This window comes from Opisthocomus hoazin, chromosome 6 (genome assembly GCF_030867145.1).
Source record: "Opisthocomus hoazin isolate bOpiHoa1 chromosome 6, bOpiHoa1.hap1, whole genome shotgun sequence".
Classification (NCBI taxonomy): Eukaryota; Metazoa; Chordata; class Aves; order Opisthocomiformes; family Opisthocomidae; genus Opisthocomus; species Opisthocomus hoazin.
Genome location: NC_134419.1, coordinates 49,799,112 through 49,815,455, shown reverse-complemented (window position 1 = coordinate 49,815,455; position 16,344 = coordinate 49,799,112). Strand labels below are relative to the sequence as shown.

General features: G+C 38.7%; 1 protein-coding gene across 3 annotated transcripts in view; it reads right to left on the bottom strand.

The window, feature by feature from the left end:
• The window catches only part of PHYHIPL (phytanoyl-CoA 2-hydroxylase interacting protein like), a 57,241-nt gene that overhangs the window by 11,260 nt on the left and 29,637 nt on the right, over positions 1-16,344 (bottom strand). The window contains exon 3 of one of the 3 annotated variants that reach the window (XM_075423054.1): positions 13,284-13,304. The exons of the other annotated variants lie outside the window; for them this stretch is intronic. Coding sequence (XP_075279169.1) covers positions 13,284-13,304 — 21 coding nt within the window. The remainder of the gene's footprint in view (positions 1-13,283; positions 13,305-16,344) is intronic. 3 annotated transcript variants of the gene reach the window in all.

The window sequence follows — 16,344 nt, the reverse complement described above, 5'->3', positions numbered from 1 at the left end:
CTGAAGCTGTCTGGTGCTACACTGTCAAGATGCCAGCAATGTCCACATGTAACACAATGGTTCTATCCATATCTGTCAGTGAAATAAATACAAACAGAAGTCATATTCATCCTAAACCTATTTTTCAAGTATGAAGTAAACCCAATCTCTTCAAGGTTTATAGCTGGTGTATGCATATAAACATATGTATACATACATATAAAATACTGTCTCCTTTACAATGAAACAATGAACTGTGATCACTTTGTTAAGCCACAGTAAAACATACATACACACCAGTTTCATTTTCTGGTCTATATTCTCTCTGTTCTATTTGCCCGGTTGAGACCCTGCAGTTTTCTTGGGAAGTTTTTTCTAATCCCTCTAAGACCATTGACCCCCAAAAGCACCACAGATTCTAAAATTAGATCTTCTCTTAGTTCCCAAGGCAACCCGGTGGTAGAGCATTCACTGAACATTAAAACTTAGAAACATTAGGTGATCTTGCACTATGTAAGACACAAGTCAAAAGCGAACAAATTAAAAAAAGCAGAAAGATGAGAAAAATGAGTGCATAAAAAGGAAAAAATAGAGAAGATTATGTAAGAGATGGAATAAAGAAACCGAGCATGAAAAAACAAAAATCCAACATAGATAAGAATAGAAAAAAACAAAGGAGAAAACCAAGGTTAATGTCGGTGTAAGAAAGAGCAGCTCCCAAACTCTGTCCAGATGAGGAAGACAGGAAGCCCACGCAAAGATGTGAGGCAACACTTTGTCAGAATTATTTTTAGTCATGTCTACAGAAAAAGTTAGTATTTCTACTTCCACCATAACTGATAAAAAAAAAATGGCCACAGAAGGTGAGTCTAGCCAGTAATAATAAAAAATGAAGCTGGAAAATATTAGGGACATTTCAAACTCTCAACATGTATTGTCAAAGAATTATATCAACACCTCAATGTGAGAATATTAAAAATTGGCCTGATTGTTCAAAATTCTCCTCATGGATATGTGAAATTCAATCACAGAATCTGCAAAATCCATAGATTTAGAGTTAGCATTCTGAACAAAGTAATTTTACTAGGGATTTCAAGAACTAATAATAACACTTTTCTATTTTTGTTCTGTTTTATGCATTTACATCCAACAGGTTGTCTATTCTTCAAACATCCTATTGTGGTGGTGTTTATTTTTTTTCCTTTTCAAGTAATATCAAAGTCAGATGCTGCATGGTATTGCTCAAAATCCTACCCTATTTGTGTCATCCACAACGACATTTTCAACAGCTGCACTGGCTGCAACGGACTCAGAAATACCAGTCATTAATGCAAGCTTTCTGTTCATATGAAACACATGGTAAGCGCTTTTCCCAACATGAGATTTCAGAAAGCCAGGAGGGAGAAAATGGCATTTCTTTCTTTTGTAAGCATTTTGTATCTGAAAAATGACTGAAAGCTCTACCAGGTGCACTGAAAAGGCTACATGTGATCGCTCTTCCAGGAGTGAGTCTCTGTGTTTAAGCAGAAAATGGAGTAATGCTGCTGAGATTCTCAGAACTCCTGGAGAGCTGGACAGACTCAGATCCCAGCACACTGAATAACCGAACAAAGACATGAACAGACATGCAGTCAGTAAATCCAAGCCATATACATCCACAATATGTTAACGTGCAACTTCTTTGCTTCAAAAGTGAACCTCTATACCCCACAGCTATGGACCTTAGCCATGTTATAAACAGCCAAGGTAGTTTAAGCTTCAGGAGATGTGCAAAGCAGTAATGACCACTGACAAAAAGTACCAGAGATGAAAACATGCAGGGGACCAGCTCTGCCGCCACAGCAGACACCCTAGTGTTCAGACCACCATGAAATTCTGAAGCAGCATTCTCTCGTAAAGCATAAGCTTTAAATCAGAATCTGGGTCCTGCAAGAACTAGTGCTTTTCAATGTTAGGAAGAGCATTCTCTCCTGAGATGTACTGGAATATGACATAACAATGTGAGATACAGTGCTTGATATCACTGCACCGTAATTAACTAGAAAGAAATGAAGATGACAGGATAGTACAGGAGGAGAGTAAGAATATCCTACCCAGTCTGGTAATGCACATACATCACTTATAGCAACTACATAATGTGGAATAATTCCATTAGTATTTATCAATATTATAAAGGCTTTACAACTACTATAATACATAGTTACCTAATCATAAGACAAAATAATAAGAATTTTCAATAGCAGAAGGGTAACTTTGAGCTAAACTTGGAAGTCAGGTGTTTAAGAAAATACTACTATCTGCTGTTAAAGTGAGGGTTCAAGTAGGGTCTGATAATATTGTCAACCAAACCCCTTAAAAATGCTGGCTGCTACAAAAAACTGCCTCGCGGCCTACCTGCGAGTTAAAACTTGAGACTTCAGGTGTGTGGTAAGTGAATTATATGGGTCATGGAGATCAAAAACTGTCAGATATAACTGATAAACAAATAACACATTTGTACCTTGCCTTTTTTCCACTTGTGCTTTGGTGAATATTTTGAATTGGTTTTCATACACGAAAGCATGTCCACTTCTAGCTGCTTCTTCTTTATACCAGGATCAATTTAAAGAATAGATCAACATCAGGAAATAGGATGTCTACTAAAAGTAGAAATAGCAGCGCAATATACGCAAAACCAGCACATAGCTGCTGTAAAGCGCTCCAAAACTCCAGCTGAAAGGAAGTTACTGCTGTTCTCGTTGTGAAAATAGGTGGAAAAGGCCTTAGAACTGGCTGCTTTCATGTTAGTCGCCTTGCCACTTCCCTGAGGCTAAACTGATCTTTCTTTGATGAAGCATCACAATACAACAAAAATTGAAAATGAAAGCAGCATAGGAAATGTTGCCCTGAACAGCTTTATATCAGATTAAAATAGATCAGCTTCCAACTAAAATGGCTACTTCATTTTGCGCATTCATGTTGCTTCAACACTGGAAGCCACTGCAGCACTGGACAGAAACACTGCTTTCAGGTCTCTGTTGGGCAGACACTTACAGAAGAGCTGTAACAGAAACCTGGTCTCCCCTGCCAAAAAAAATAGGTATGTCATCTCTGGGTGCTGCAGCAATACCTCTGTTGTAACAAAAACACACTTCACTTTTAGAACAAGCAAAAGGGCTCAGTGATTCTTGACCCGTACAATAAGAAGTCAAAGACCACTCGTGTGTGCACCGGTCGCATTGGAAGCATAAGACACTAGATTTCTTCAAAGCCAAAGAATAAATACAAGATGCCAGCTTTACTGAGATCAGCTGGAAAACTGCAAGATTAATGCTTTATGCTCCTATTCACAGGCTTATCTCTCTCTGCCGTATCCAGAGTTAAATTTCAAGTTAAATTGTCTAATCAATTTCAAAGCAGTTATGATAGTCACTGCTGCAGCTGAGCCAAAATGCTGGCAAATGGGTAACAAACCAATTTTATTTATATACACATAGACATACTTAATTTAGTATCCTCATTATATCTTCTACTTACATAAATTATCTCTGAATGGGAAAAAAATGTAGAAAATTCCCATTGAACATTCATGGCTTTCATCTGTTACTATTGGAGACAAATGCTAAGACTTGAAAATTGATAAGTCCACACTGAAAAGATTTGGAAAAAGATATCTTTTTTTAATTTGCCTCGTCACTCAAAACAAGCTGAGCCATTACATCTGCAGCAGTGGAAGGATGGTGGAAAAGAACCTTAACACAACCTCTGATTGGTAGTTACTGAGCATTCACAATCACTGAATTTTCATAATTTTAGAATACTTGATCATTTTTCCCCCTTAGTTCTAAAAATGCAGAACTTCACAGCAGGGCAAGGGAATACGTGCCTACTGATTTTTCATTTCACAGACAAACTGTTTATGTTATCCACAAAAGAAATCCTGAAAGGGCAGATTTGTAATCCACACTCTAAGCATACTTACAGCTCACAGAAGTGGGTTTTATGAAACTAGACTAATAAAATAATACATTTTTGGGTTCCTGCAGCCTTGCTTATAGAAGTTTTGACTCTGATATTATCTTGGCAAATACATTTCTGCTATTAACATTAACAATGGAAAAAAATTAACTGAAGCAGTATGACATACCTTTAATGAAGATACGCATTCCCTATACATCCATCTGTATTTCCAATAGTTTGAATGTAACTCATCATTTAGAAACATTAAAAAGACAGGTTCGTGCTCAAAGGTTGTATACCAGACACGCTGCAGTGGAACTCCTGAGTATTCAGAACTCATGCAACTTGTATTCAGCAATCAAATCACACCCTTTTTCCCATAACTCCATCCATAACACTAATATGCCACCTTTCACAGTATTAACTACATAGCTTGCTGCACTATGCAAGCATGAAAAAATATCCAGCAGTCAAGAAATAAATTCACAGAAAACAGAAGCTGCAAATGACTGAATACAATGACATAATAGCCATCCATCAACTACAAATATTACAGCCATAATGAGTGTGATTGCTTGTACTCAGTGTGAAGTAAACTCGTGAAATATTCATTCAACTGCAATGATGTCCATTAAATCTGGAGAAATTAAAAGAAGGCAAGGCCGAGTGAAATCCTTTTCTCTGCTGGAGCTGTGAAAGTACCCCTCCAGTAACCACGGATGACAAAATACAGATGTAAAATATTACTCTTTATCTGCAGTTTAGGCTTGGATACTAGGGGGAATGACCATCAAAGTAATAAAAGAAGGCTTTTTCAGATTGCTGTTTCTCCTTCATGGAGTTTAGATTCAACAAACTGAAGTATTTGTCCATTATCTGGACAAAAATTATTTATTCATTTTATACATGTAATAAAATGTAAATCTCGAAACAATTTGGAATATAGGGGAGGTCTGTTTGAACCCTCACTCAACCAAATGCAGAGCTGTCCTAAGCAGTGGTGGAAAGTTACATCCCTGAAGTGATGTGCACGTGCTTTGTATCATAAAGCCCAAACCTGCCAGAAGAACAACCAACAGAAAAGAGAAGAAAGCCATAAAATGGCTTTTCCTTGCATTACTTCAAAATCTCGTCGACTGTGTTTCCTGCTAAGGCTTTGTCCCTCTGTCCCTCAAGATGCAAATTACATCAGCTTAATGAAGGGTAACTTACATTTTCATTTAAACCCATTATGAACCCCCCCTCAACATGTATAAATAGATTTGCCTCTTTTGGCATCACACTGGAAAATCTCCAGTTGTACGGACAAAGACAAATCATCTGGTTCTAAGTTTCTTTGTACTCAGGGATAAATCTTCAATGTCTTTAGAGTCATGTTGTGGGAAACATGGACTTGTGATGCTTCTGGAGCAGACATTCAAAAGCCACTATTGTGCCTCTCCTAAGCTGCCAACACCATTGCCATGGATCTTGGAAAACATGTTCCTAAAGGATTCGTAAAAACATTAAGGCATTTTGGGCTGTCAATCCGTGCTTCGTAGATCTCATGCTTGTCCTTGCATCCAAATTCGTTGCTATTAAGAAGTTTATCTGAGGATGAAACTCCTTGCATTTAATATGGTCTAGACTTACAACAAAACACAACACAACATAGTGGAATGCTTGTCAGTGATGGCTCTTTCCAGTGACAACCCTGTCTTTTCCAGCTCTAAGTTACACTGCAACACCCTAAGAGCTCCCTAGTCTAGCTAGCACGTTCTCAGCTGAGGAGGTGACAGCTAAGTACTTGAGGACAGCAGTTTCTTAAACTTTGATTTCACAATGATTTGCAAAAAACATCTGTTCAAAACCTGTGTAATTTTACAAAGATGTGTATATTTAGAGATTTCAAATAAACATAGTGTTAGAAGTCATGGAATCTACTAACTCCCAAAGAATTTCATTGAAAATACAGAAATGTTATTACTTCTTAAAGTTAAGGCACTCATTTAAGGTTCAATTAAAACTTGGTAGACAAACAGCAAAGTAAATAACTGTTCCTACTCAAATTCTATCTGAACACTGGCTGTTCTCTGCATTTACCTCTAGCAGCAACAAAGAATAAAACAATTCAAGAAACTTTCCAAAAATGACACCTGCAGACATTTATATGATGAAAAATGGCTTTGTGATGGGGAAAGGTGGTGAAAAACTCAGTGATACAAAACACCTGTTTTAGGGGGACTATACAGACAATAAAGAAAATGAAGCCTACATGACATGTCAAGTTCCTGAAGAACCTTCACCTCTAACACCGACCTATGGCCCAGGATTGAAAGTTTGCTACAAAAAAGAAACCCTAGGTTCAGTGGTAATTGTTCCATTCATCCAAACTGTGGCTGGCTGTGCTGAAACAACTCAAAGCAGCCTGTAGGTTGCTGCAGTTTTTTATGGCAGGTAAGACACCCGGAAGCTACTGAACTAACTGGGAACACCAAAAGCACAAGGAAGCCCTGGTGACACCCCACAACCAGCAACTGGGAGGAAAGCCAGTGGAACAGTTGTCATGCCACTTCCACTTCCCCACAATATTCTTCTATACTGATGTAATTTTACTCATCTGGTTCACACAGTTTGGGGTTTATCTGGGCTGCTGTCATGCAGAAGATGATGCACTAAGTACTGCACTGTACTGTCTGCAGAAAGACACACAAGATATCAAACCTTGCAGTTACTTCTGTGAAGTGTTAGCTCCGTGAAAACCTAGGAATTTGATCAGGGAAGTGTGACTAAGGTTTGTGAGCCAGAAAATAAGCCAGGTGAGACTGTACCCACATAGCACAACGTTAAAAGCTAACATTCTGGGAAGATATCTGAAAATCAGAAGATATGTAGATGAAGATGACAGGCACAGAGGAATAAACTATAAGGCAAAGCAATTTTTGAGACCCCGAAAGATCAGTCTTGCATTATACACAGATACCAATAGTGCATGTAATAAACGTACCAAAAGGCAAACAAAACCTTATAATACAAATCCCATTTTTTTTTAAATGCCATCTTTTTCAGATCTTAAAATATATCCATTGGGGGAAACAGAAAGTGTTTTTCTCAAGGTAACATTTTCAATACAATGAGACATTAGCTATGACCTTTTGAAGTAGAAATGTTTGATGAGAGGGAATCAACTTCATAAAGAGCACCTAGGTACTATGACGTAAGAAATCCTTTTACTAGATATTGATGCTAACAACTGAAAACAACTCCTTTAGGCACAGTAACTCCCATAAAATGAACAGAGATATCTTTACACCTTCTGAAATGGAAAAATTTCTAGCCTTCCTTGTCTTGATAATTCAGCTGATTGGTTACATATCAGGTCCATAAAGGCAAAATATTAAGTTTATAATTCTAGAAAGCTGATATAGAATGACAATATTTGAGTGCTATAATTGAGACCGAATTTTCCAGCTTACTGTGGAGGTATTTTCCTTCCTCAAAAATTCAGTAGGAGGGATAATTCTTCCTTCTGTATAAAAATGACAGGAAAGTACCAGGAAATTACATATTAGATGCATACTTTAAGTTTAACTAAGCAAAAATACAATATCATGTTTTTCTCCTGAGCTCTGGAACGAATGGGTTCCTATCCATCTGCGAGCTACATAAAATCGTTTTACAAGACCAGGATAATATATCCCTAACAAGCAAATAATTAACCTGAATATCAAGAATTTCAATGTTCACTGCAATACCTACTTCAAGAGAGACAATTAAATGGCACAGAGGAAATACAAATACAGCAACATTTATAAAACTATCAAATCAAGGCTGTTTGTTAGGCCATGTAAGTAGCACTTCTCCAGGATAGCTCTTCTATTCCAGAGTTTGACTTGCTATCCATAGCCACATAAGTAACATTTATGCTTTTTTTGTGCTTCTTTTCATGTACAAAAAATGAGTGTATAGTCTCTCCTTTCCCCTAGAATCCTGGGAAACTAACTCCCAATACAGGTATTTATATTTATACGAACATATTTAAGAATATTTTCTAAGTAAGTATCCTTGTAAAACTGATTCCCACTTTAGATAAAGAATGCCTGACTCCAAATCCTGTTACAGGGATAAACGACTCTAAATCTTCTCCTCGTTTGCTCCTCATGTCTGATACCACTGTTGTGAATTTTGTAGCAAGATAATGTGCACTCTGTCCAAAATTTCAAAAAATTATTTTGAAAATACAGCACTACTTATCTGTAACTATAATATGAATATCTATATTTACTGAGTGTTTTTGAAATGTTCATATACATTCAGATTCTATTGCTTTTAACTCAAGGCTTCATTTAGCTTTTTCCTACTAATCTGCACCACTGACTTCAGCAGGAATATTCCACATCGTAAGACAAAGAGAACACAACTAGACTCTGTGAGCACAACTGTGCCTTTAGTACAGCCGTCTTCTTCAGCCGAGAGGGTACCCCAAAACCGTGCCTACATAAAGCACCGAGCCATATCCAGATTGTCTAGTTTCCGTATTCAAGAATTTCTCTCAGCCTCTTACAAAGGACTCCATCCTTCCTCCATTTCACACGGAGAACAAATGTACTCTACAAGTGGTCCCGTGATTCAAACCAGGAGCAGACCAATATCTCAATCCTGCCACTGACAGCAACAAATGTGCAGGCTCTCATTTCCCACCGAGCAGCGCCCTGCTCTCTCCCAAGCCTCATTTTTCACTGCCTGCTGTCAGCTGCAGGACCGGAACCTGGTTCTGCAAGCAGCCTCTTGTTTCACAAAGGCAGCTCAGAGACTCGGTAGCCACCTGACAGGAGGTGCAGTACAGCACTGAAGGATGGTGCATAATGAAAGAAAAGCATTCAGCACAGTCTTGAAGTTTTGCCACTTGCTTGAACATTAACTCAACTGAGATGCTCATTTGCCCTTAGCAAAAGCACCTGACTATCACATATTTTGAGGTCTTGTGCAGGTGGGACTTCAGAAGCTTAGGTTCCTCAAACGTGTATAAGTACGTTTTCCACTAACACCAAAGGGAACACGGAATACAAGTGTGGCCAACCTGACAGCTAGTAGTAACAAATGCAGAGTTGCACTGGTACATTTTGGAACATAATTATGCTATCAGAACTGTAGGGCTTTGGTTCACAGCTCAGGCGTTCTCTCTGTGGAGACTGAAGGCAGCATTAGGTTCAGCACGAAATTAAGTGTATCAATATAGAGAAAGTTACTATAATTAGTGAGCAGAAATCAAATAGTCCCATTATAACATTTCTGTGGAATATAAATTTTGGCTGATACAAAATTCTCAAGAGTGGATTTGTTTGGCCACATGTACTCCTCAAAGTTAAAGATACTAAAACCCAAACATTTCTTTGCTTCTTAAAAAGGACATAGATACAGTAACAAGGAGAAAGCAGAGACCACAGATGACTGTGGACTTACACCTGGAACAAATTTTATAAAAAAGAAGCATCCTCTAATTCGAAACCAAAGGCTACTGTCCAAAAGATTTTATACACATGGCTTGAAACAATGTTCATGTGCAATATTGATATGGTGTTGTTTTGGTTTCGGCTGCCGCCGGCAACAAAAGCGCCACGCGGCCGCCCCTCCCCCCACCGGCGTGCGGAGGAGAATGAAAAGAAACAGGCAGAAACCGGTGGGTCGGGATAAGGGCAGTTTAACAGAACAGCAAACAGAGGGAAACAGGAACAACAACGGTACAAATAAGGAGAAAACACAACAACGAACCGTACAACTCAGACAGCCGCTCTCCCGAACAGGACCGGCGCCGCGCCCCCCCAAGCCGCGAGTGAGTCCCCGCCGCGCGCCGCACCCCCCACCGGAACCTAGCGTGACGTCACAGGGTATGGAATACCGGGCTCTGTTTGGCCAGGTGGGGTCAGCCCCCACCCCCCGGCTGTGCCCCTTACTGGAGTCCGGTGAAAATTAACCCTGTCCTGGCCAAACCCAGGACAGGTGTACTACTGTGGAAACCACTAATACCCTTGCTATGCTAAGAAAGAAGAAAATACTAACCAAGACCAACACCTGCCTTGGGCAGCCAGTCTCCTCAGGCTCACTTTCCATTCAGTGAAGAAAGGCAGTTTCCTGAACTGGATAATCGGTGTCCCTACAGTTAGCTCTCACATTTAGTTCTGCCCTGGAGGAGTCTAATTCATTCCAGAGACTAGAGAGGGAGGTCACAGAAGTTATGAGCTAGCTGAAGTTGCCCTTTGTAGTTATTTCCTAAATTACATTCGTCATTTCTCGTGGTTCTCATGATACAACACCAACCTCTGATAATTTGCAAGATTCCTGTGAAAGCAAAACAAGAAAAAGAACATAGGGAAAAAAAGTAAGTTTTACACTGCAGCCAATTTCTGAACTCCCACAGCAAAGAAATTGATGTCTCACTGACTCAGAAATATCTTCTGGACTGATATTTTAAAAGGGATAAACTTTTCAAGATAATTTATCTGACTTTATGTGTCGAATACTTCAGAGTCTTTCACTTATCCCCACAACATTTTTTCTGAAAGCACTAATAGGATCAAACATCTCAGGACCATTTAAGCTTGAATGTGGATGAATTTGTATCTTGCTAACTGTAATTATAGCTAAGTTAGTTAATAACTGTAATTTAATTAATTCTAATTAAAAATCAATAATGCATTAAATTGCATCATTAAATAATTTCTCAAAATAATTGTTTCCTCTTTTGTTATTACCATAAAGAAAATTCAGATATATCACTGTGAGTTGTCCTCTCTTGTTATCAGTCAATTGTTCCAATTCAGTGCCGATTCTTCCTTTGATTTTTGACCCATCCTTACCTGAAGCAAAAATGTAAGTAACATTTGGTAACATCTTCAGAAGTGTCTAAAATTATTCAGAATAATCTTACTGAAATCAACAGGATTTAAGCTGAGTTACTTGAGAGCTTCTGAAAACTTGACTGCAAATACCTAACAATTCATACCTATGTCTGAGAGTGAATTGTGGAGGCACATGAGTTTCGCAAACCCATGGCAGATAAAACCTGACTGAAAATCTGATCAATGGCTAATATGGCAAGGCTGACCTTATTCCTTCACTAAGAATCAGTTTTTACTGAGTATCCTGATGTCTTGGAAGAATTTAGTATTTATGCTTTACTCATTCAAAACCAAACCACATTTTCAGAATGTCAACAGCAGCCATAAATATGGACTTTTGGATAGACTGAGTACTAAAATGGAAATAGATGCAAGTCTCTGTTGATACAATAACACTTTTTTAGAGTTCCCCCTACTCCTTATGGATAGTTTTTGGAAAATTTTTTTTATGAAAACTGGATGCCTCTAGGCTCTGTAGAGTACTTGGTGTTCCACAAAGCTGGGCCACTATTACCCAATTTTTCTTCTTTCCTTTTCATTTTTGTTACACGTAAGTTGAGGAGTGTTAACTCAGTAAAATACTAACCCAAACATACACATAATTTAAGCTTCATTGTGTTAAAAAATATATGGGGAATTATGAAAAAGGAGGAATTTCATAATCAGATACAAATATGCAATGGGAAGGTTGTGAATAATCATGTAGGTACACATTTCTTCACTAAGGACCAGCAAAACTGTAAGACACTAAAAAAACACCTAGCCCAGAAGGTTGAGTTAACGTGCCATCATGCCTACTTTTCCCCTTATCTAAGACACACAGATCTACTGATCCTATCACACCCTAAAGACTGATCAAATCTTTGTGAGAGAGCTGAGAAGTGGTGGGATGTCCTTTCATGACCCATGAATATCAAAACCAAGCAAACTGAATTAGCCAGATGATTTGAGACTGAGTGCAAATAACACCACCAAACATCAGCATCTTGCTCCTCATCCTGTTTGCTGAGTGACTCATACATGCAACAGATTTATACCGATATACTGTTCCCACTAAAGTTCTCTTAGACCACTTATACTAAAGACTTGGGTTTATTTTTTACGGTAGCTTGTCATGTTGAAGCTAAACAAACTTCTCTGCAATCTTCTATGGAATGAGAATTGCAGTGTGGCAAAAATAGCTACAGCTGCACTACAACTCCCACTGGCACACCACTGGTTTTCATGTCTCTGATCGTCGGAGCTAGGCTAGAGCAATTCTACCTCCTTGAAATCAAACAGGACATTATAGTAGACTGCAAACACTCAGCCACCACAGTGTTTACTACTAATCAAAGTAATGCTCCCATTTTGTTCAGCACAGCAAGCTTACAGTACATGGGTGGTAAGTGGCTCTTCTCAGCATGTGTTGACTACAAGCTGCATTTTAAAAACAAATTTTAATTAAAATGAGCATTTCTCAGCTGCTGAAAGGGAAAGAAGGTAATAAGGGATGTAAAAGGCTCTAAACCATCTTCTAGCTTAATTTAAATGTCATTTAAAAATTAAAGTGAACTTTACAGCCACTTAAATATACTAGAATGCATACCTTCAGTTATACAGGATTCCAGATTTTGAAAGGAAGTAACTGTACCAGAAAGAACACTATAAAAGCAGATCAATTTATCACATGTAGTTTATTCATTTAGCAGGAGAAGCCTGCATTGTCAGGCATCTATGCATTCTTATGACATTCTGACCATACTTCAGACTGCACTCAGACCCATTTTGTGGTGTATTTTCGAAGGCTGCTATCTCAGTACTGTTTTTCTGGAAAAATAGGGTGTGACATTTTTCAGCAGACTCCCACCCTCTTGATTACTAAAGGGGCAGATTTTGGAGCAGGAAGGGATGTGGAGCTTCTTATGGCATGAGGTTTATCTCTTCTGGTGAGCAAACAAGTACAGCTGCCTCTTAGACTGTGGAACTTCCCATGTCTCCAAGACTAACAACGGAAGAAAACCGACCTCCTAGATGAAGGCACTGAATGTCTGACTCTGGACAAGTTGCTCGGGGCCAGATTCCAATCCAGGTTACACTGCTCTGGGTCACTGGCCTAATTGCTCCAATGCTCTTCCATCTAACACCGTGTAACTGAAGGCAAAGCACTAGCCTTAATCTTCTACTGCTTTTAATATTAACTGTATATTAGAGCAGTGAGTGGCCTTTCTTGATTTGTGCTTTCACATGTCATTAAACAAAACAGAGACAAACAAACACTTTCATTTTAGTTTATTACTATGAACCTCACGGTCATACTGTTTACCTCATTCTTATTTGGCTGGCAACAACTTGTGCCATTTATTGCAGCTGCGTCTTAATCAAAACCAAAAATGTGTTCTCTACTTCAAGTTAAGTCATCTGAGTTCAAATCTAGCAAGGAGAGGCAGCCTTGTATTCACATGAGCTTTAATATGACCTGCCAGCTTGTCTGAAAACTGCAACTGCCTTGATCGCACAAGGGTTTTCCTTTAAGACCCACTTTTCTTTCAAGCAAAGGGAAGCCAAGAGAGAAAGGCGAAACTGGTCACTTGAAGGGCAGCAGTGAGAATGCAAGACTGGGGAACACAATTTTACTAAGCATTTTTTTGAGAAAGTAGGGTGCTCAGCATGAGGGGGCTTTTGTAACTCACTGGATACCCTGGCAGTCTGCAGCGTGAATGAGCATTTCTTTACTTCAGCACCCTGGTAATTGCTGTGTGCTTTGCACACAGATCTCTTGTAAGGAATAGGATTTGGCTCTGTTTTACTCCAGCTTGCGCTTTTTAACTGTGATTTGAACTGTATTACATATTCACAATGGTTCAGGAAATTCTACTCTGTAACTTGTACTATTTTTTTTAATTTATTTTTTACGCAGGTTTCAGACTTTCAGGCCCTGACAAATCAAGGATATAAGGGGTTTGAGACCCTTTTCTGGCAGAGCTAGAGTTGTTCTGTTTTGTTTCATTTTTAGGTGGTTTCCTAGGGCAACCAAACATAGTCATGGTCTTTGGATGTGAGTCTGCCACTGGCTGACTGTTACCAACTTTTGAACCTCTGATAACAGTAGAGAGCTCATAGACAACTTAGGTTGTCGCCAGTTTCATTAAGATAGGCAAGCAAGCAGAAATGAGAGGGGGCCCTGTTAAATACTCCTTATCAAGGGGAAGGCTACAATAAGTTCAAGCCTTTCACAGATACTAGACTATACAAATGACAGCTATGAACACTGCAGACAAAAGAAATCTTTAAGCAAAGTTTTTGCCATGTTAGAATTCACCCCTCTCTCAGACACAGTATAGCATATAGACTGTGTGGGGTTTTTAAGACTCCAGCTCATAATTTTCCTGTCCTGATGGCATTTGTAACAGATCTCATGTAGATTCTCTAACGACGATTGTCTAATGAAGAGGAGAGAACTCAAACTGAAGTTTTGATGGAATTAAGTTAAAAGAAGCCTACAACAATTCTGAACCATAAGATTCAAATCCATTTGAACGCCATGGTCCTCAATAGTTCCAGAATTATTTTTTCAAAAAGCACAGCTCAGTTGGATGCTTTAAATAGTTTCTGTTACAAAGTCTTCTGTAGTCTTATCATTGGGGCTATTAAACAGTCATTGGATCGTAACAAGTGATCAGTCATGACCACAGCAAGACAAAACTGAATTATTACCTACAGAGGAATACCTGCACAACCTACTACAAATTGATTAAACCAAGTCCCCTTGGGTATGTTACTTAAAAAGAATTTGTATTTAGATTTGTTTTTTGTCTTTTGGATTTACAGCATTTAAAAGCATCTCAGGTAATGCTTTCCTACTCGCACTCCCTACTACATGAGCTAAATATACAAAAGAATACTAAGATATACTGGAGAATTTAGCTTCACTGTATGGCTTCCATCTCAAGCACTGCACATTCGTATTAGGGCTGACAGCCTCACCAGACAGCCTAGGTGGTTTGCTGATAGTTTGCTCAAGGAACCAGCCCAGAAACAAGCTGAGCATTACAATATATACAAAAATAGAAGGAAGAGAATTAGTACTTTATTTTTCACAGATGGGAACTGATTCTGTCTTCGTTGCACTTGTACAGTTATGAGAAAGCACAGAGTACCAGACATGCTCCTACTACACAGGTCATGCTGGGGCACCTGGCTACCTGATGTGTCATGGAACTTCAGATTAAACTCTCATACTCTAGAAAGGCTACTATACTCAGATCCTTGTAAATCAAACATGATTTAAGAACTCCAAACCACCTAAACAGTGTGACAAAGTGAAATACTGAAGCAACACATTCAATGGGTCAAGATTCCAAAGCATGATACAAAGTAGTTTACAGAAGAGGAAACAAAGAAATGTACCTGGAGTTTCAGGTGCCTCTGTCTGGTGGGGGGGGGGGAGGCGGGGCAGCAAGAAAGTAACCTCTACACATGGGCAGAGGTGAGACAATCCCAGTAAATTGCCTGTGAAGTCTTACTGCTCAAATCTGTCCTTTCATGAAGGGTAAAGTGGTAGCTGTGTCATCAGAGCACAGGTAACACTGGCTAGAATTCCAGTATGTTCCACTGGAGGGACAGAAATTCTCTGTGAATTAATGGATTCAGTGAGCAGATAGGCTTGGCGATTTTCAATTCCTGTGATTAGGGATATGCCTTGAAATTATATTGAAAGTGTATAGGCTAGAAATTATCCAGAAACATCCGTGCTCTGAAAGCCACATGTTTACTACTGAGCATTTATATTAAATTATCAGCATAAATTCCATCATAAAAGTGTAAGTGCGTAATATTTATGTCATCAGATGTACCTTAGTAGCATTAAAATACAATCTGCTGCACACTCACACAGCATGAATCACTCCACCGATACTTGTATACTAGTATTTATGGCTGGCCGAGATTGAAAGAGCCTTTTAACATCTTTCTGTCCTGCTGATTTTGAAGTCCGTATGTCTTCAACTATGAGTACAGATAGCAGTGAACTGCAAACAAACCCAGAATAATCTTTTAAAAATGTTATTTCTAACCCAAAACTAAAGATAGATGAAATCCATACAAGCTGCAATTTAAAGAGGGAAATTCCAAATTAGATCTCTATCTGTATGAAATAAGATAGAATACACACCGCAAAAGTTAGGAAAATACAGTAGCTGTGATCTCTTAATCATGCCACGTTACGAATGCAAATTTGTTTTTATACAAACTCTTACTGAAGCCATTGGAACAGCTCAGGGAATAAATTTGTGGGATGCTTCTAACAACTGCAAACTGCGGAATTCTCCTAACGAATGTGCACTGGTGTACAAAGCTTAACACGGGAATTTCTCAAACTATGCTTCTCCTAGAGCTCCAGCTGTGTGTGACTTAACAGTACTGGAGAAGTAAACTCCAGATGCCACACCATACTTCGAACTAATAAAGACTGCAACTCTGATAATATTTTCTGTCATTCTGCAGGAATGAAAGAGTAACACCAAACTAGTTTTAAGGTTTACCCTTATTGGCAGCAGCTAGAACTGTA